Raw genomic sequence first — 21,902 nt, 5'->3', positions numbered from 1 at the left:
CAAGGTGAGTGTGACTCACGTCCACTTACTTACTGTTTCTATTAGATACAAGGTGAGTGTGACTCACGTCCACTTACTTACTGTTTCTATTAGATACAAGGTGAGTGTGACTCACGTCCACTTACTTACTGTTTCTATTAGATACAAGGTGAGTGTGACTCACGTCCACTTACTTACTGTTTCTATTAGATACAAGGTGAGTGTGACTCACGTCCACTTACTTACTGTTTCTATTAGATACAAGGTGAGTGTGACTCACGTCCACTTACTTACTGTTTCTATTAGATACAAGGTGAGTGTGACTCACGTCCACTTACTTACTGTTTCTATTAGATACAAGGTGAGTGTGACTCACGTCCACTTACTTACTGTTTCTATTAGATACAAGGTGAGTGTGACTCACGTCCACTTACTTACTGTTTCTATTAGATACAAGGTGAGTGTGACTCACGTCCACTTACTTACTGTTTCTATTAGATACAAGGTGAGTGTGACTCACGTCCACTTACTTACTGTTTCTATTAGATACAAGGTGAGTGTGACTCACATCCACTTACTTACTGTTTCTATTAGATACAAGGTTAGTGTGACTCACATCCACTTACTTACTGTTTCTATTAAATACAAGGTTACTGTGACTCACTGGAGAAGAAGAGGGGGCAGCCTCCTCTAGTAACATTTTCTAGTACAGACGCAATCGATTCTGGACACTGAGGGTTTGTTTCCTCGTTTCCCCCTTTTACATACGTGCAGCCTGAGTATAAGAGGAAAAAGAAAAAAAAAGGTTGTGGTCCTTGATTCTGAACCAGAGACCTGACTTGTCTTTCTTGCTCATTTTATGGAGATGTTATGTTGGCTGTTGCGAAAATTCATGTAGGATATGTCTGGAGAATTGTAAGTATCTTTTCTGACAGAACTGCTAAAACGTTTTTTTTAGGGAAAACATATAGTGATTTCTAATGGGCCACTGTGAGACAATAAGGGTGAATTTTCATTCTGAATATTCTTTTCCTCAGGTCTGCCACCTTTCCTGACAGACTTTCATATTTGAGTCACATAGTTATTTCTCTTTTCATATTCTCTATGTGTATATATTTATATCTTTATCTATATCTATAGATAGATATACATATACATATAGATATAGATACAGATATAAATATAGATAGATACACATAGTACAATGTAGCCAGAATGTCAGGTCAGCAGCTTTGAGAATTTATGAGACCCACGAAGTCCCTTTGTTAAAAACATTACACTGGGCAACAATTTTTCTTTCATTTTCTGTTGCATGAGGTTTTAGAACTGTTTCTATATATTTCTGCATCACTGATTCCAAATCTGAAATTCGTTTTTCGGTGCATGCTCTAGTTTTTATGAAATTTTCATTTCTTTTTGTTACAGTTAATGGCATGCATTGGTTTTTAAATTGAAGTTAAAGGGCATGACTCTTGGATTGAACATAATCACAAGGCAATTAATGTTTTACAAACATCACTTTTACATAACTGTAGTTGTTTTTAAATGTAAGAAATTATCTGATAAAAACACCCTTTATTTTGTTTTAAGATGGAATCATGGCTTCTTCGAGTAGGTGTAAATGTAAGAATAGTCCTAACACGTTCTGTTATATATGTGGCTGTTACACACTTCAACGTCAAAGGCGCAATATTTCATCATTTGTGACACATGTGTATATTGCCTATTTTCAAGTTCCCCTTGGCAATCAAGACAAGAATTGGGCTCCTCATATTGTGTGTCATAATTGTGAGGAAATGCTTTCTGACTGGACAAAAGGAAAATGCAAAGAAATACCTTTTGGTATTCCCATAGTTTGGCGTGAACCCAAGGACCACAGCATTGACTGTTATTTCTGTCTGATCCATACAGAGGGCATTGGCAAGAAAAAATGGCATATGATCTTATATCCTAATATTCCTTCAGCAATACGACCTGTCCCACACTCTGAGACACTCCCGGTTCCAGTTTTCGATGGTTTTATTTCTTCTAAGGACGAAGAAAATGAACATGGTGATCAATTGTATTTTGATAAGATGCATGAGGAAATGGTTGTAGAGTCTGAAGGGTCTTCTTCTGATGCCAAGCAGTCATTAACCCCTCAGCAGTTTAGCCAACCCGAATTCAATGGCTTAGTAAGAATGACATATAAAAATTGTGCTCAACTTTATGAAGTATGAGGAGCATAACTGGATCATTTGTGTGGATCTTAAAATGGTAAATTTCCTGCTAGGACAACAGAGAGGTTTCACGAAGTATCCTTGCTTTCTGTGTTTGTGGGACAGCTGAGCTCAGGAGAAACACTGAACACAGAAGGAGTGGCCGAAACATGAAGCTCTGGAAGTAGGGATGCAAAATATTATGAATAAACCTGTAGTTAATCGAGACAGGATCATTTTTCCCCCACTTCACATCAAACTTGACTTAATGAAGCAGTTTGTTCAGGCTTTGAATAGAGAAAGTGAATGCTTTCAACATATTATTTCTGCTTTTCCTGCCTTGTCTTTTGAGAAGATAAAAGCAGGTGTATTCGATGGACCTCAAATTCGAACCCTCAGACGTGACGAAGAATTTGCCAGGAAGATGAATACAGAGGAGAAAGCAGCATGGCAGTCTTTTGTGGCAGTTACAGAGAACTTCCTTGGCAACAAAAAAGCAGAAAACTATGAACTTCTGGTTCAAAGGATGCTATTGGCTTTCAGCAACATTGGATGTAACATGAGCATTAAGATTCACTTCCTGAATAGTCACCTTGATAAGTTTCATGAAAATCTTGGAGCTATTAGTGATGAGCAGACTACTGCTGGAGCATCAAACGAGATTGTCCTCAACAAGTACCCAAACACAAGAGCTACAAACGCAAATTTTTCCTGAATAGAATTTAAATAAGTTTTACGCAAATTTTATAATTAAAATAACTGATTTAATATGTTCTATTTCGAAATTGTAGACAGATTCTGATGCAGTCATATCTTTTAGTGTATTAGTGTGTTTACTGCATTATATAAATTATATTTTCTCACAGATGATGCCCAAGAAGACATTCTACTTCATTATGTTAAACTAAATGTTGAAAACTTTACAATAAGATGAAAACATAAAATTTTGAATTGCAAAAAAACTGTAGCTTACAGAGAAAGACTAATGTCAGATTTGAGATCAGCATACTCGAATTAGGTGAGAACAAGTGTTTTTGTCGATGCGACAAAAATTTCATTCCCCAGTGTTATCACCAGCTCCCCATCTTCTGTAGACAGCTTGGTCTCTTTGCTGCTCTGTTTTTTCACTTAGAAAGAAGGCCCTGGCTGGTGGCTCAATGGATAGAGCATCAACCTGGTGTATGGATGTCCCAGGTTCAATCCCGGTTAGGGCACGCAGGAGAAGCAACCATCTGCTTCTCCTTCCCTCCCTCTTTCTTCCCTCTTTCCCTCCTGCAGCCAGTGGCTCAATTAGTTCGAGCATGACCCCAGGCACTGAGGTTAGCTTTGTTGGAGTGCATCATCCTCAGGCACTAAATATAGCTCAGTACTCGAGCATTGGCCCCAGTTGGGGTTGCCAGGTGGATCCCAGTTGGGGCACATGCAGGAGTCTGCCTCACTATCCCTCTTCCTCTCACCTTATAAAGAAAGGAAAAGAGGACGACTGGAATACCCACTGACTCTGCGCTGCAACACTGTCACCCCTGATGGCCAGGGGACCACGTAAAATAGTTGTCATTATCCTTATTTTGCTGGGATGAGGTAAGAGCCTGGTCCGTGATCAGAACCAGCAGGGACATCTGGGTGATTTGTCACGCACACATGACCCTGTCATCATGGCGTCCCACTCCCCCCGTGAGACAAAGGTCTGCCCGGAATACAGGTCCCCCAGACACCAGCCCGAGTGCAGGTGTGGCCCTTCTGTGGCTGAGTGTCCACCAAGGTCCCTCCAGACCTGAGACGGGAACCAGCTCAGAGGTGGCATGGAGCGTCCGCTTTCTCTGAGGACTTGCTTTTTGAGGGACACTTAGTTTTATATTCCTAAGAAAAGACTTTTTTTTTAAAACGTTCACACCCGTGCCTTCCTGTGGGGGACACAGTCGCTTTATACGGCCCCGCTGTGACGGGGATTGCTCCTTGGGACGTCCAGCGTGGCCACCGGCTGCCACGTCAGAGCCTTCTGCTGTAATCAGCCGCTTGTATGCTTGACCTCCTGGCTCCCTTTCCATGGCCTCTGTATCTGTTTCAGATTAATACGCGCTCCTTTCTTCCTCTGGGGACGATGTGCTAACTAGTTTCAGGAGGTTCAGAGCAGGTCCCGGAACCTCTCGCCTGAATCCCGTCACCCGCCTTTTCCATGTCACCGCCACCTTGTGTCCGGCCATTTCGGGTCACGTCTGAGAGATGGAGTCATCACCTCCTCTCGCCTTTATCCCTCCAGACCGAGGCAGGGATGTTTCTAGTGCTCTGAGCTCGTACGTTCTCTTTTTAAACTGTCTGACATCACACCTGTCCCCACAAAATGAATCAAAATGGTGTGGTCTGTGAGGTCCCCTTGGCTTAGTGAGGAGACCAGCACCTGACCTCCACTGTCCTGTGAGTTCCTGCCTCAGGCTCGGCACGGGATTGGTGGTGGGTTGGTTGCAGGCTAAGCATCAGGTAAGATGTCACTTAGTATCCAATTATTCTAAGGAAGTCCTTGGGAAGCCAGAGAAGACAGGAGAATTAAAATAAATAAGGAAGAAAGAAAGGCAGAAGAAAGGGGTTTGGAAGTGTCACTATTAATGTTCACGTTCAGTGTGGCTTTTATTCCTTCAGAGTTAGAAGTTAGAAGCCTATTTCTAACCGGGTCATTCATACATCTATCTATGGCTGGTGGTTGGACATTGGAAATGAAATATATTTGAATACAGAGAAACCCAAAGCGTGGTTCTTTGTAGACACAGCGGCACGTCACCGAGGGGCCAGTGCTGTGCGAGCTCCTCCGAGACCCAAGCCCGGTGCGGCCAAGGCTGGTGACACTGGCGCCAGCTCCTCCGAGACCCGAGCCCGGTGCGGCCAAGGCTGGTGACACTGGTGCCAGCTCCTCCGAGACCCAAGCCCGGTGCGGCCAAGGCTGGTGACACTGGCGCCAGCTCCTCCGAGACCCGAGCCCGGTGCGGCTGTGGCTGGTGACAGGAGCCTGGGCAGGTTGTGCCGTTTCTGCTGTCCCCTCCCCTGAGCACTGGCCACGGTCGGGGCTCAAGCGTAACACGCAATATGTCACTCAGAGGTTCTGCTGTGGGCATGTGATCATGCAACTCTTCCCTGCATTTCCCCAAAACAAAGGTATAGATTGTGAGTGCGTGTCGATAATAATCATACTGTTTTGTAGTTTATGGAGTGCCTTCATTGTATCAGCACAGAGCTAATCAGTACATGTTATTTCATTTGCCTTTGAGGGGGGCATTTCTGACCTGCGAGTGAGGGGTCAGCATCCAATAAAGAGGTCACCCAGGTGGCAAAGGTCAGAGTCAGGAACTCGTTCAGAAGTCTGACTCAGCGCCTGTGCTCTGGAGCAGAACCGAGTGTTCCAGGCGGGTCTGTGGTCATTTGCCGAGGTTGCTGGGAGACAAGGTGCTGGTGGTTCAATCGGGGGCTGAGAAATGTGTTGCCTTTCGCTACGGCAGCATGAAGGAAACTCCCCAGACTTTGAAAACTGCTTATATTTAACTGACATTTTGTAAAAAGTGATCTGTACAATATCTGCTACCTAGTAATCATGAAGACCACGTGGGATGAATGAATTACAGGGACACATCGTAGACATTGGCAGGAAACTGCCTTCACCCCATAAGTTTGAACTTAGAAGCCTGTGAGAATTAAGCCGCCCATCTTCACTGGATCAGAAGTGGTAGAATAACATTTTCCATCAATTGAAAACCTCTATTTCAAGTTCTGCCAGATAGCTTTTAGTTTTGTTTTTGTATTTTTCTGAAGTGAGAAGCAGGGAGGCAGAGACAGACTCCCACCTGCACCTGACCAGGATCCACCCGGCATGCCCACTAGGGGGGTGGGCTCTGCCCATCTGGGGCATTGATCCGTTTCACGGAGCCATTCTAGCGCCTGAGGCAGAGGCCATGGAGCCGTCCTCAGCGCCCAGGCCAACTTGGCTCCAATGGAGCCTTGGCTGCGGGAGGGGAAGAGAGAGACAGAGAGGAAGGAGAGGGGGAGGGTGGAGAAGCAGATGGGCGCTTCTCCTGTGTGCCCTGGCCGGGAATTGAACCCGGGACTTCCACATGCCAGGCCAACACTCTACCACTGAGCCAACCAGCCAAAACCCAGACAGCTTACTGTTAAGACACTGAAGGGGCTGAGACCCACAGCTCAGGGCAGGAGAAGATCCCTAACTGTCTGTGAGACGACAGAAATAGATTCTTCTCAAGCCCCTGGCCTCAGGGCTCACGTGTGGCATCAACCTCCAGAGTCAGTGGGGAAGGTTCGTTACAAAGCTCTCCGGTGGTGGCCGCCTGGGCGTGACCCCTCTTCCAGGGGGGTTTCGTCTTCCCCTTTCACCTGCCAGAGAAGTAGCTTCATCATTGCTCCGCCCAGACAGGAACGTGCCAGGACGCTGGACCCCGCGCACGCTCCAGTGAGCGGAGGAGAGATTGAGGTGCGTGGGAATGAACACACGGTCCCTGGAGCTGAAACTCAGAGGGACGGCGAGGGAACTAGGTTCTCGTGACACTGTGGGGTGACATCGAAAAGGCCACCGACTGCACTGGACATGTGCTCACCTCCACACGTCACCTCCAGGGCGGTGGCTTTGACCAAGCCATCGGTCATTCACGGATATTTTCTCTGAAATAACGTCTGTGTATTTTGGTCCAAAACTACCGTGAACTTTTATTGTCTGCTTCAAATATGTGTAGAGGACCCAGTGCTCGAGTTGAGCGGAACACCGCCCTCGTCCGTCAGCCTGAACTGAAGAATGACCCCGTCTGATTTCCGTCGCAGCAGGAGTGTTCGGCTTCCGTGTTGGACCAAGGCGGCCCTTCTGTTTCGTGTCTGTGGAATGCACACACACTGCATGTAGGTTTCAGGTGATTGAAACAGTTCGTGTCCGGTGAGCACGAAGCAGGTTCCGGAACGAGGACTTTCCGAGGGTTCGGTTCTTCCCCTCCCTGCATTCTCCTCTACTTCTCCTGCATGTCCCATCAAGAACAATGCACAACAGCAACACTTAAGTACAAGCTAAACTGTAGGGTGCCGGGGGCTGTTGAGGATTCCAAGGTGACCTCAGTAAGGGTGAGGAGGAGCAGGGGGGTCCTAGATCTGCTCTGTGGCCAAGGGTTTCGCACAAAGTCACTGTGATTGTGACATTCCGGACGGGTCATTCTTGTCTCTCTGAGCCTTGGTTTCCTCATCTGTGAAAGCAAACTTTCTACCAGCCTTTCCAGCTGTGCGTGCGGAGTTCTCTGGGAATCGGTGTGGGAAAAGCTTCCGACGCTCTGCATTTCAAAGGCGTGCCCTGAATGCCCTAAGTGTGGCCGAGTCGGAGTCGGGCCTGTGCTGAGTCCTTGCCGAGCTCTCCCGGACAGCTGCACCTGAACCGGGCGGGCCATGCTGGGCATGGACCCCTCTGCCCTGCTCCCCTTTGCTCCTGTTGGAGCCTGTGGTCGTGTAGCCGAGGACGTATTTTTGCCTCCTCCCGGGGAAGGCTGGCTGAGAGCTGGCACCTTGAAGGAGGAGGCGCTTCTTCTGCTGGACCCGGCCATGCGCAGTGGGTGCCTCACGGCTTCTCTCCCCGTGGGCCCGCGTTCCCACCTGGCCGGTCCCACCCCCACTGCTGGGCACAGGCCTCGAGACCAGCCTTCCGCCCTGCGCGTCTCCCCTGGGCCCCGACCACGTCTCAGTCCCCTAGGCTCCGTCCCCGGACAGATAACCTATGAGATCATCGATCCTGTGGTCACAGATGCGTGGGTGGACCTGGCCACCTTATGTGCCTTTAACAGAACGTCCAGCAATGCGAGTCCCTGGGGGGGGGGGTCTGGGGGGGGAAGAAGAGGGCGGCTTTGGAGACCTGGGGGTGACTGCGGAACGCCGAGGCGTGGACACTGGTTAATGTTGTGATTGTGCAGACGTTACTTCACCCTCCCCCCACCCCCATATGAGGCGAAGGGGACCGTGAACCCCTTGCTCCTGTTCGTCTGCCTGAGCGGCCGGCGAGAGTGACCAGGACAGCCGTCACGTCCCCTCTGGAACCGTCTCCTGACGCCGTTCCATTCTGGTCCGTTGGTCCTCGTTGACCCTTCAGTTCCCTAACGCTGTGACATGGGTGTGACACGCACAGTATACGGTGTATCTGACGTAGAAACAGATACGTTCTTATAGGCGTTGGAAGTGGAAGGCAGGAAGAGGGGCAGGTGGTGTGAGCTCAGGGAGACGTAACACGGTGTCGGCTTCCTGTCTTCTCAGCTGTGTCCTGTGGAATCCCGGAGGCCCCCGGGAACGGCTCCTTCACGGGGAACGAGTTCACTCTGGAGAGCAAGGTCACCTACCAGTGTCACGAGGGCTTCCAGCTGGACGCCGGTCAGCACGCCACAGCCGTGTGCCAGGAAGACGGGCTGTGGAGCAACCGAGGGAAGCCCCCCACCTGTAAACGTAAGTGAGGGGAGTGGATCTCCTCGGGAATGATGTCCCCGGTGAGACCCCCGGACTAGAGTGCTGAGCCCCCCACCTGTAAACGTAAGTGAGGGGAGTGGGTCTCCTCGGGAGCGATGTCCCCGGTGAGACCCCCGGACTAGAGTGCTGAGCCCCCCACCTGTAAACGTAAGTGAGGGGAGTGGGTCTCCTCGGGAGCGATGTCCCCGGTGAGACCCCCGGACTAGAGTGCTGAGCCCCCCACCTGTAAACGTAAGTGAGGGGAGTGGGTCTCCTCGGGAGCGATGTCCCCGGTGAGACCCCCGGACTAGAGTGCTGAGCCCCCCACCTGTAAACGTAAGTGAGGGGAGTGGATCTCCTCGGGAATGATGTCCCCAGACCCAGAGCCTCGGCGTGTGAGCGCTGGGCTGCTGCACGGGGGCCTCCCGGCCCGCGTCCTCCACGCAGAACCCTGCAGCCGCTCCAGACAAGCACACACGCTGGAGGGTAGTTCAGATAGAGTCGTGCTGACAGCATCGGGACTGGACCGTGCGGACGGTACACACACCGGACCCTGTTGCCACCTGCAGTTTGGGGACAGGAAATGAAGAGGAAACTGAGACATGACCCTGGCAACAAGTCAGCTCTCTTTCCTCCTCCTCTCCCGTCTGATCTAAGTGCATTGAGGTCCACGGTGGTGTCCGGAGTGTTTGCACATCACCTACTCTGTGTGACGCATCGATGCTCCCCAGAACGGTCACTCCTGCTGTGTAAAATGGGGTGTGTTTCCTGGAAAGCTGTTAGTAGTATAGCAGGTTCACCGGGAGCACTGTTTTGTTCAATGTCACTTTGTTATAATATTGATGAGAAAAAATACTGTTGGTCCCTGGCCGGAGCCCCTGTCTGTGGAGTTGGCCTGGTCTCCCCAGGTTTGCGTGGGGTTCTCCCGGGACTGGGGGTTCTGCTCACGCCCCTCAGACGTGCACACGCACTGCACGGGCGTGTCTGCACTGCTCCTGTCTGAGTGACGTGGTTGTGGGGGTGTGGCTCTGCCATGAGCCATCCTGTCCTGGGAGGGTTCCCACCTTGTACCCTCAGGAGTCACCAGTAGGGTCCCCAGTAGGGGCTCTGGCCACCGGAGACCCAGAACTGGAGGAAGCAGGTTGAAAAATAATTATCTCACTTATTTTGTTAATCTTCCTTAAATGTATGTTTCGCTCACATTTATTTCAATGTGTAATATGAGACATGTTTGGGGTCTTTATTAAGAAATTTGATGATGTCTTTGTGACCATAAATAGACACTAAACTCTTATGTATTGCCGTGAGCCTGTGGTGAGTTCCTTATACGTCATTTCACTTATAGCTGTGGTTTTCGAGAACCTATTGACCACGTTAAGTGAGGGTTTATTGTGTGTGTGTAACACACATATATATGTATTCTTTCAAGGGTCAAAACTTTGGATTCTTCTAGAAGTCTACTTCTAAAGAAAAATGATCAAGTTCATAAGGCAAAGCCAAAGAGAACAAACGTCCACACTCACACACGCAATTGTATGCACACACAATTTACTCCAAGATCATCTTTGCAGCTATATCAGAATGAACCTCACATTGGAAATCATCTAACTGCATGGTTCCTAACTATAGAAAACTGCGTACTATTGACACATCCATAGTAGTTTTCCTCTTGAAATGGTAACACAAAGGATCCAGTCCTCTTTTCTCCTTGATGTGAGAGAGAGAGAGGGAGAAGCATCAGCTCACTGCTCCACTTACTCTTTCCACCTGGTTGTGGCCTCACTGACTGCTTCTCCATGTGCCCAGATGGGGGATTGAACCCGCAACCTCGGTGCACCTGGATGATGCTCTAGCCACTGAGCCTTCCTTCTGGGGCCCCTGTAGTCTTTAACTGTAAAATTAGTTTATTGGCCACTTTTGTGTACAGTAGCTTGGTCATGTTAAAAATATTTAAGCTGCTTGACCTGTGGTGGCGCAGTGGATAAAGCATCGACCTGGAACACTGAGGTTGCCGGTTCAAAACCCTGGGCTTGCCTGGTCAAGGCACATATGGGAGTTGATGCTTCTTGCTCCTCCCCCCTTCTCTCTCTCTCCTAAAATGAATTTTTAAAAATTAAAAAATATATTGAAGCTTCTTAGACAGAACTATGTAAATGTTTATGGGAAATAATTGAACATTACCTCCTGAATTTTAATTCTATCCCTGCCATGTTTGTCTACTTCTTCTGGGAAGCAATTACTGCATTTCCTCTGAGTCTGTTACACACCCTTAAGACAACACTCATGTTTCTTAGTTATTTTCTATTCAATAAAGCACTGTTTTATTATAATTATGTAATAGTGCAGGAAGCCAGGATAACAAGATAACTTGGTATATATATTATAGTAAAGGTCAAGCCTATTTCAAAGTAGTCTCTCAAGTTAAGAGCTTAACCGCACAGACGGCAGTAACACAGATGTATTTTGGGTGGTTTATGATAGGAGCATTTCGGAAGAGAGCTTAGAGAGCGTTAATAATAAAGCCCGCCAAATTTTTAAAGTGGTTGTTCCATGTCAGATGCTTCAATAGTTTATCTGTACAGCTCATCAGAGCCGTGAGAAGGTGGACACAGGTCACCTTGCAGATGGAGTGGAAGCTACTCAGGTGGGGAGCTGGGGTCTGGTGTCACCCCTGTCAGGTTCAAGTCCCCCGTTCTCTTCACCAGCCCCGCGGCTCCTGCTCTCAGCAGGCTCTGGGGTCACAGGGAGAGCGTCACGGTGCTCAGTCTCGGTCCCCACCAGCGGAGGAATCCGGCCGGTTCGCACCGGCTCAGTCTCGGTCCTCACCAGCGGAGGGGTCCGGCCGGTTCGCACCGGTTCAGTCTCGGTCCTCACCAGCGGAGGGGTCCGGCCGGTTCGCACCGGTTCAGTCTCGGTCCTCACCGGTTCAGTCTCGGTCCTCACCAGCGGAGGGATCCAGCCGGCTCACACCGGTTCAGGAGAACCAACGCCTGATTTTGTGTTGAGTTCGGTGAACCGGTTGTTAACATGGTGCTTGTCATCAGGGTTCTCTCAGGGGGGTGCCTGGGCAGCCACCCCGTGTGGAAATCACACATTTACATTCCTTATTCTTTTTTAATGTTCACCTGCACAACGGCGTATTCTAAGTACCCTTAGTCACATGCGGTCTGTCTCTAGGTGAAAAAAATTGCAAGTGAGGGGGCCAGTGAAGAAGCAATGTGGCAGTAACTTAAACTAGAGTTTTATTGTTTTTTGTTAGGTATTATTTAATATTTTTTTCCTTAATATTTAAAAACTTATAACCTAGTTTTGTGTACCTCTTTTCTTGTTCTTACCTAAGTATGAAATGCATGAAATAGTGAACTACCTTTCGGCATACTTCTTTATACTCACTACGGTGATCAAGGCAGCGAGCCGGCTGTTGAGTTACTGGAACCCCTGCTGGTCCTCACGTCAGGCTTGGCCCTCAGCCGTGGCCGCCACTGGCTTTGGGGAGAACGCAGACAGCGGCGTTTTGTTGCTGTTGTTCTCGGGGTGCCGTGCGTAAAATACACCCCTGTGCTACGTTTCCAAGGAAAACCCGTTCTGAACGTATAGACTGTCCGAGAAAGACGGTGAACGGCAAGGGCGTCTGTAGATGTAAGTTCTAGTTCTGCCTTTGGAAAAGTAGCTCGCTTGTTCAGAGCGACTCCAGGTTCACAGTAAAACTGAGCACAACGTACAGAGATTTCCCATCCACGCCCCACCCCCACAGGCCAGGCTCCTGGTCACCAACACCCCCCATGGTGGTCACAGCTGATGGCCCCACGGACACACACGTCCTCATCGCTCCAAGTCGGTGCCTGAGCACATGCAGGTGCACTCTGAGCTGTGTGTGCTGTGAGCACGGACACATGTATGATGATCCGTGTCCGTTATTGGGTCCCCAGGGTCGTGCCAGTGCCGTAAACATCCCCGTGCTCTGCGCGCTCACCCCCTCCTCCCCCGTCAGCAACCCGGTGACCGCTGACTGTTCTGTTGTCCCCCGGCTCTGTCTGTACAGAGTGTCCCACCTGGTGACCGCTGACTGTTCTGTTGTCCCTCTCACTCTGTCTGTACAGAGTGTCCCACCTGGTGACCGCTGACTGTTCTGTTGTCCCCCGGCTCTGTCTGTACAGAGGGTCCCACCTGGTGACCGCTGACTGTTCTGTTGTCCCTCTCACTCTGTCTGTACAGAGTGTCCCACCCGGTGACCGCTGACTGTTCTGTTGTCCCTCTCGTTCTGTCTGTACAGAGTGTCCCACCTGGTGACCGCTGACTGTTCTGTTGTCCCTCTCACTCTGTACAGAGTGTCCCACCCGGTGACCGCTGACTGTTCTGTTGTCCCTCTCGTTCTGTCTGTACAGAGTGTCCCACCCAGTGACCGCTGACTGTTCTGTTGTCCCTCTCGTTCTGTCTGTACAGAGTGTCCCACCTGGTGACCGCTGACTGTTCTGTTGTCCCCCAGCTCTGTCTGTACAGAGTGTCCCACCTGGTGACCGCTGACTGTTCTGTTGTCCCCCAGCTCTGTCTGTACAGAGTGTCCCACCCGGTGACCGCTGACTGTTCTGTTGTCCCCCGGCTCTGTCTGTACAGAGTGTCCCACCCGGTGACCGCTGACTGTTCTGTTGTCCCTCTCACTCTGTCTGTACAGAGTGTCCCACCTGGTGACCGCTGACTGTTCTGTTGTCCCCCAGCTCTGTCTGTACAGAGTGTCCCACCCGGTGACCGCTGACTGTTCTGTTGTCCCTCAGCTCTGTCTGTACAGAGTGTCCCACCCGGTGACCGCTGACTGTTCTGTTGTCCCCCAGCTCTGTCTGTACAGAGTGTCCCACCCGGTGACCGCTGACTGTTCTGTTGTCCCTCAGCTCTGTCTGTACAGAGTGTCCCACCCGGTGACCGCTGACTGTTCTGTTGTCCCTCTCACTCTGTCTGTACAGAGTGTCCCACCTGGTGACCACTGACTGTTCTGTTGTCCCTCTCACTCTGTCTGTACAGAGTGTCCCACCCGGTGACCGCTGACTGTTCTGTTGTCCCCCGGCTCTGTCTGTACAGAGTGTCCCACCCGGTGACCGCTGACTGTTCTGTTGTCCCTCTCACTCTGTCTGTACAGAGGGTCCCACCCGGTGACCGCTGACTGTTCTGTTGTCCCCCGGCTCTGTCTGTACAGAGTGTCCCACCCGGTGACCGCTGACTGTTCTGTTGTCCCTCTCACTCTGTCTGTACAGAGGGTCCCACCCGGTGACCGCTGACTGTTCTGTTGTCCCTCTCGCTCTGTCTGTACAGAGTGTCCCACCCGGTGACCGCTGACTGTTCTGTTGTCCCCCGGCTCTGTCTGTACAGAGTGTCCCACCCGGTGACCGCTGACTGTTCTGTTGTCCCTCTCACTCTGTCTGTACAGAGTGTCCCACCTGGTGACCGCTGACTGTTCTGTTGTCCCTCTCGCTCTGTCTGTACAGAGTGTCCCACCCGGTGACCGCTGACTGTTCTGTTGTCCCCTGGCTCTGTCTGTACAGAGTGTCCCACCCGGTGACCGCTGACTGTTCTGTTGTCCCTCTCACTCTGTCTGTACAGAGGGTCCCACCCGGTGACCGCTGACTGTTCTGTTGTCCCCCGGCTCTGTCTGTACAGAGTGTCCCACCCGGTGACCGCTGACTGTTCTGTTGTCCCTCTCGCTCTGTCTGTACAGAGTGTCCCACCCGGTGACCGCTGACTGTTCTGTTGTCCCTCTCGCTCTGTCTGTACAGAGTGTCCCACCTGGTGACCGCTGACTGTTCTGTTGTCCCCCAGCTCTGTCTGTACAGAGTGTCCCACCCGGTGACCGCTGACTGTTCTGTTGTCCCCCAGCTCTGTCTGTACAGAGTGTCCCACCCGGTGACCGCTGACTGTTCTGTTGTCCCTCAGCTCTGTCTGTACAGAGTGTCCCACCTGGTGACCGCTGACTGTTCTGTTGTCCCTCTCGCTCTGTCTGTACAGAGTGTCCCACCCGGTGACCGCTGACTGTTCTGTTGTCCCCCGGCTCTGTCTGTACAGAGTGTCCCACCCGGTGACCGCTGACTGTTCTGTTGTCCCTCTCACTCTGTCTGTACAGAGGGTCCCACCCGGTGACCGCTGACTGTTCTGTTGTCCCCCGGCTCTGTCTGTACAGAGTGTCCCACCCGGTGACCGCTGACTGTTCTGTTGTCCCTCTCACTCTGTCTGTACAGAGTGTCCCACCCGGTGACCGCTGACTGTTCTGTTGTCCCTCTCGCTCTGTCTGTACAGAGTGTCCCACCCGGTGACCGCTGACTGTTCTGTTGTCCCTCTCGCTCTGTCTGTACAGAGTGTCCCACCTGGTGACCGCTGACTGTTCTGTTGTCCCCCAGCTCTGTCTGTACAGAGTGTCCCACCCGGTGACCGCTGACTGTTCTGTTGTCCCTCAGCTCTGTCTGTACAGAGTGTCCCACCCGGTGACCGCTGACTGTTCTGTTGTCCCTCAGCTCTGTCTGTACAGAGTGTCCCACCTGGTGACCGCTGACTGTTCTGTTGTCCCCCGGCTCTGTCTGTACAGAGTGTCCCACCCGGTGACCGCTGACTGTTCTGTTGTCCCTCTCGCTCTGTCTGTACAGAGTGTCCCACCCGGTGACCGCTGACTGTTCTGTTGTCCCCCAGCTCTGTCTGTACAGAGTGTCCCACCCGGTGACCGCTGACTGTTCTGTTGTCCCCCGGCTCTGTCTGTACAGAGTGTCCCACCCGGTGACCGCTGACTGTTCTGTTGTCCCTCTCGCTCTGTCTGTACAGAGTGTCCCACCCGGTGACCGCTGACTGTTCTGTTGTCCCTCTCACTCTGTCTGTACAGAGGGTCCCACCCGGTGACCGCTGACTGTTCTGTTGTCCCCCGGCTCTGTCTGTACAGAGTGTCCCACCCGGTGACCGCTGACTGTTCTGTTGTCCCTCTCGCTCTGTCTGTACAGAGTGTCCCACCCGGTGACCGCTGACTGTTCTGTTGTCCCTCTCACTCTGTCTGTACAGAGGGTCCCACCCGGTGACCGCTGACTGTTCTGTTGTCCCCCGGCTCTGTCTGTACAGAGTGTCCCACCCGGTGACCGCTGACTGTTCTGTTGTCCCTCTCACTCTGTCTGTACAGAGGGTCCCACCTGGTGACCGCTGACTGTTCTGTTGTCCCTCTCACTCTGTCTGTACAGAGTGTCCCACCTGGTGACCGCTGACTATTCTGTTGTCCCTCTCACTCTGTCTGTACAGAGTGTCCCACCCGGTGACCGCTGACTGTTCTGTTGTCCCTCTCGCTCTGTCTGTACAGAGTGTCCCACCCGGTGACCGCTGACTGTTCTGTTGTCCCCCGGCTCTGTCTGTACAGAGTGTCCCACCCGGTGACCGCTGACTGTTCTGTTGTCCCTCTCACTCTGTCTGTACAGAGTGTCCCACCCGGTGACCGCTGACTGTTCTGTTGTCCCTCTCGCTCTGTCTGTACAGAGTGTCCCACCCGGTGACCGCTGACTGTTCTGTTGTCCCCCGGCTCTGTCTGTACAGAGTGTCCCACCCGGTGACCGCTGACTGTTCTGTTGTCCCCCAGCTCTGTCTGTACAGAGTGTCCCACCTGGTGACCGCTGACTGTTCTGTTGTCCCCCGGCTCTGTCTGTACAGAGTGTCCCACCCGGTGACCGCTGACTGTTCTGTTGTCCCTCTCACTCTGTCTGTACAGAGTGTCCCACCCGGTGACCGCTGACTGTTCTGTTGTCCCCCAGCTCTGTCTGTACAGAGTGTCCCACCTGGTGACCGCTGACTGTTCTGTTGTCCCTCTCACTCTGTCTGTACAGAGTGTCCCACCTGGTGACCGCTGACTGTTCTGTTGTCCCTCTCACTCTGTCTGTACAGAGTGTCCCACCTGGTGACCGCTGACTGTTCTGTTGTCCCCCAGCTCTGTCTGTACAGAGTGTCCCACCCGGTGACCGCTGACTGTTCTGTTGTCCCCCGGCTCTGTCTGTACAGAGTGTCCCACCCGGTGACCGCTGACTGTTCTGTTGTCCCTCTCACTCTGTCTGTACAGAGTGTCCCACCCGGTGACCGCTGACTGTTCTGTTGTCCCTCTCGCTCTGTCTGTACAGAGTGTCCCACCCGGTGACCGCTGACTGTTCTGTTGTCCCCCGGCTCTGTCTGTACAGAGTGTCCCACCTGGTGACCGCTGACTGTTCTGTTGTCCCCTGGCTCTGTCTGTACAGAGTGTCCCACCCGGTGACCGCTGACTGTTCTGTTGTCCCCCAGCTCTGTCTGTACAGTGTCCCACCTGGTGACCACTGACTGTTCTGTTGTCCCCCAGCTCTGTCTGTACAGAGTGTCCCACCCGGTGACCGCTGACTGTTCTGTTGTCCCCCAGCTCTGTCTGTACAGAGTGTCCCACCCGGTGACCGCTGACTGTTCTGTTGTCCCCCAGCTCTGTCTGTACAGAGTGTCCCACCTGGTGACCGCTGACTGTTCTGTTGTCCCCCGGCTCTGTCTGTACAGAGTGTCCCACCCGGTGACCGCTGACTGTTCTGTTGTCCCCCGGCTCTGTCTGTACAGAGTGTCCCACCTGGTGACCGCTGACTGTTCTGTTGTCCCCTGGCTCTGTCTGTACAGAGTGTCCCACCCGGTGACCGCTGACTGTTCTGTTGTCCCTCTCGCTCTGTCTGTACAGAGTGTCCCACCCGGTGACCGCTGACTGTTCTGTTGTCCCCCAGCTCTGTCTGTACAGAGTGTCCCACCTGGTGACCGCTGACTGTTCTGTTGTCCCCCGGCTCTGTCTGTACAGAGTGTCCCACCCGGTGACCGCTGACTGTTCTGTTGTCCCTCTCGCTCTGTCTGTACAGAGTGTCCCACCTGGTGACCGCTGACTGTTCTGTTGTCCCTCTCGCTCTGTCTGTACAGAGGGTCCCACCCGGTGACCGCTGACTGTTCTGTTGTCCCCCAGCTCTGTCTGTACAGAGTGTCCCACCTGGTGACCGCTGACTGTTCTGTTGTCCCCCGGCTCTGTCTGTACAGAGTGTCCCACCTGGTGACCGCTGACTGTTCTGTTGTCCCCCAGCTCTGTCTGTACAGAGTGTCCCACCTGGTGACCGCTGACTGTTCCGTTGTCCCCCAGCTCTGTCTGTACAGAGTGTCCCACCCGGTGACCGCTGACTGTTCTGTTGTCCCTCTCGCTCTGTCTGTACAGAGTGTCCGACCCGGTGACCGCTGACTGTTCTGTTGTCCCCCAGCTCTGTCTGTACAGAGTGTCCCACCCGGTGACCGCTGACTGTTCTGTTGTCCCCCGGCTCTGTCTGTACAGAGTGTCCCACCCGGTGACCGCTGACTGTTCTGTTGTCCCCCGGCTCTGTCTGTACAGAGTGTCCCACCTGGTGACCGCTGACTGTTCTGTTGTCCCCCAGCTCTGTCTGTACAGAGTGTCCCACCTGGTGACCGCTGACTGTTCCGTTGTCCCCCAGCTCTGTCTGTACAGAGTGTCCCACCCGGTGACCGCTGACTGTTCTGTTGTCCCTCTCGCTCTGTCTGTACAGAGTGTCCCACCTGGTGACCGCTGACTGTTCTGTTGTCCCTCTCGCTCTGTCTGTACAGAGTGTCCCACCTGGTGACCGCTGACTGTTCTGTTGTCCCTCTCGCTCTGTCTGTACAGAGTGTCCCACCCGGTGACCGCTGACTGTTCTGTTGTCCCTCTCGCTCTGTCTGTACAGAGGGTCCCACCTGGTGACCGCTGACTGTTCTGTTGTCCCTCTCGCTCTGTCTGTACAGAGTGTCCCACCTGGTGACCGCTGACTGTTCTGTTGTTCCCCAGCTCTGTCTGTACAGAGTGTCCCACCCGGTGACCGCTGACTGTTCTGTTGTCCCCCGGCTCTGTCTGTACAGAGTGTCCCACCTGGTGACCGCTGACTGTTCTGTTGTCCCCCAGCTCTGTACAGAGTGTCCCACCTGGTGACCGCTGACTGTTCTGTTGTCCCCCGGCTCTGTCTGTACAGAGGGTCCGACTTGGAAACACACCGTGTGTTTCTCCTTTTCAAGATCAGGTTCTTCCTCTTGGTCACGTGAACGTAGCGTGCCTTCATATCTTTCGTGGCTTGGCAGGTCATCTATTTTTAGCTGAATAATATTCCATTACCTGATTGGACCACAGCTTATCTATCCACCTACAAAGGTCGTATCCTGCTCACTTCCAAGTTCGGGCAATTCTGAGTGAAGCAGCTAAGAGCCTCTGTGTGCTGGTTTTCGTGTGGTTCTAAGTTTTCAGTTCACCTGACTACACACCGAGGAGTGCGATTTCTGGATAGTGTGCCGAGAGGATATCGAGCTTTGGAAGACACCGCCCACCTCTCTTCGCAGCGGCTGCACCAGTCTGCATTCCCAGCAGCAGTGAGCGAGGGTGCCTGCCGCCCCACGTCCTCGCCTGCGCTTGGTGCTGTCAGTGTTGGGATTTTGGCCGTTCTGCTAGGTGCATCGTGGTGTCTCACTATTGTTTAATTTGCATTTCTGCAGTGACCTGCGACGTGAAGCATCTTCTTGTGGGCTTGTTTGTTCTCTGTCTGCTTTCCTCTGGCCAGCGGTCTGTCCAGGTTGTTGGCCCATTTTCAATAAGGTTGTTTGTTTTGTTATTGTTGAGTCTTAAAGTCTTTATTTATTTATTTACTGTTATTTTGGTTAACAGTTCTGATGAGCTACATCTTTGGCAGACGTTTTCTTCCCCCACGACTTTGGCTTGTCTCCTCATTCCGTCACAGAGCTGTTTGCAGAGCAGAAGTTTCGTGTTGATGGAGCACAGTTTGTCAAGACGTGCCTTGGGTGTTGTGTCTAAAAAGTTGTCCCCAAAGCCAAGGTCACTGAGATTTTCTCCTGTTTCCTCCTCTGGGAGTGTCCTGCTCTACGTGTGGGTGCAGGATCGGTTTTAGAATAATTTTTGTAAAGGGTGTAAGGTTTATGTCTATAATCATTTCTGCACATGGAGACCCAGTTGTTTCGTTCGTTGAAAGATGGCTTTTCCCCCATTTTTACCACCTTGGCTCCGTGGTCTCAGACCAGCTGACTGCGTGGGAGGATGTGCTTCTGCATTCTCTGTTCTGTGCCATCGACCTGCGTGTCTCTTTGTTCCCAATGCCACACTCTCTCCTTGCTTCTGTTTCTATTTGGCTAAAAGAGAATGTGACAAAAAATGACACTCGTTTCAAACTATATTTAATACAAAATCAATGATCTGAAAACTTAATTAAAGGTATTTTCCATTTTTCTATAAAGTCAGTATCATTTTTTTCCCATTGTCAACGTTTTTAGGGACTTCTCTAAATTTAGTGAAAACGTCTGATCTGCACAGATGCCTCTATTATCTTTAAAGCCACGTGGGAACCGTTTTCCCTGAAGACAGAGCTCTTGTTGGCTATCCAGGCTGTGGCCTCAGCGGTGTTTCCTTTGACGTTGGGAAGCGTGATCTTCAGAATAATTAAAGGGGGGCTCACGGGTGTGCCGGTCACGTACCGGGCTGATGAAGTGTGCAGGAGCCCTGAGCTCATCACCACAACATGGGGTTGCTTCTTCCTGGACGTGGGGGACAGGATGCCTGTGCAGTGCAAATGCGAGCAGTGTTTATGTCCTTATGAGTCGTACGGACACCTGGCAGTCACCCCTAACTGGGTGTGGTGACTATACACACGTGGCAGACACCCCTAACTGGGTGTGGTGATTATATACACACGTGGCAGACACCCCTAACTGGGTGTGGTGATTATATACACACCTGGAAGACACCCCTAACTGGGTGTGGTGATTACACGCACACCTGGCAGACACCCCTAAATGGGCGTGGTGATTATACACACACATGGCAGACACCCCTAACTGGGTGTGGTGATTATACGCACACCTGGCAGACACCCCTAACTGGGTGTGGTGATTATACACACCTGGCAGACACCCCTAACTGGGTGTGGTGATTATACACACGTGGCAGTCACCCCTACCTGGGTGTGGTGATTATACACACGTGGCAGTCACCCCTAACTGGGTGTGATGATTATACACACACCTGGCAGACACCCCTAACTGGGTGTGGTGATTATACGCACATGTGGCAGCCACCCCTAACTGGGTGTGGTGATTATACACACGTGGCAGTCACCCCTAACTGGGTGTGGTGACTATACACACGTGGCAGTCACCCCTAACTGGGTGTGGTGATTATATACACACCTGGCAGACACCCCTAACTGGGTGTGGTGATTATATACACACCTGGAAGACACCCCTAACTGGGTGTGGTGATTACATGCACACCTGGCAGACACCCCTAAATGGGTGTGGTGATTATACACACACATGGCAGACACCCCTAACTGGGTGTGGTGATTATACGCACACCTGGCAGTCACCCCTAATGGGGTGTGGTGATTATACACACACATGGCAGTCACCCCTAACTGGCTGTGGTGATTATACACACACCTGGCAGTCACCCCTAATGGGGTGTGGTGATTATACGCACACCTGGAAGACACCCCTAACTGGGTGTGGTGATTATACACACACCTGGCAGACACCCCTAATGGGGTGTGGTGATTATACATACAACTGGAAGACACCCCTAACTGGGTGTGGTGATTATATACACACCTGGAAGACACCCCTAACTGGGTGTGGTGATTATATACACACCTGGAAGACACCCCTAACTGGGTGTGGTGATTACACGCACACCTGGCAGACACCCCTAAATGGGCGTGGTGATTATACACACACATGGCAGACACCCCTAACTGGGTGTGGTGATTATACACACACCTGGAAGACACCCCTAAATGGGCGTGGTGATTATACACACACATGGCAGACACCCCTAACTGGGTGTGGTGATTATACACACACCTGGCAGACACCCCTAATGGGGTGTGGTGACTATACACACACCTGGAAGACACCCCTAACTGGGTGTGGTGATTATATACACACCTGGAAGACACCCCTAACTGGGTGTGGTGATTATACACACACCTGGCAGACACCCTTAATGGGGTGTGGTGATTATACACACGTGGCAGACACCTCTACCGGGGTGTGGTGATTATATACACACGTGGCAGTCACCCCTAACGGGGTGTGGTGATTATACACACACACATTCCCCCATTTGGAGCCCCTTTTGCAGCCTGGTCTACAGAATGCCAGTGCCAGGAGATTCTGCCCCCCGGTAAACAGGTGGGCATCGTGGAGCTCTGAGGTCAAGAGCCATCTCTG

At 51.7% G+C, this 21,902-nt stretch overlaps 1 protein-coding gene across 1 annotated transcript in view; it reads left to right on the top strand.

Annotated features, from left to right (window-relative positions):
* The window catches only part of CSMD1 (CUB and Sushi multiple domains 1), a 1,728,861-nt gene that overhangs the window by 1,614,251 nt on the left and 92,708 nt on the right, over positions 1–21,902 (top strand). The window contains exon 50 of the mRNA XM_066382147.1: positions 8,454–8,639. Within this exon, the coding sequence (XP_066238244.1) occupies positions 8,454–8,639 (186 nt within the window). The remainder of the gene's footprint in view (positions 1–8,453; positions 8,640–21,902) is intronic.

This window comes from Saccopteryx leptura, chromosome 4 (assembly GCF_036850995.1).
Source record: "Saccopteryx leptura isolate mSacLep1 chromosome 4, mSacLep1_pri_phased_curated, whole genome shotgun sequence".
NCBI classification, from domain to species: domain Eukaryota; kingdom Metazoa; phylum Chordata; class Mammalia; order Chiroptera; family Emballonuridae; genus Saccopteryx; species Saccopteryx leptura.
The sequence above is the reverse complement of the archived record's forward strand: the minus strand, read 5'-3'. Positions and strand labels throughout refer to the sequence as shown.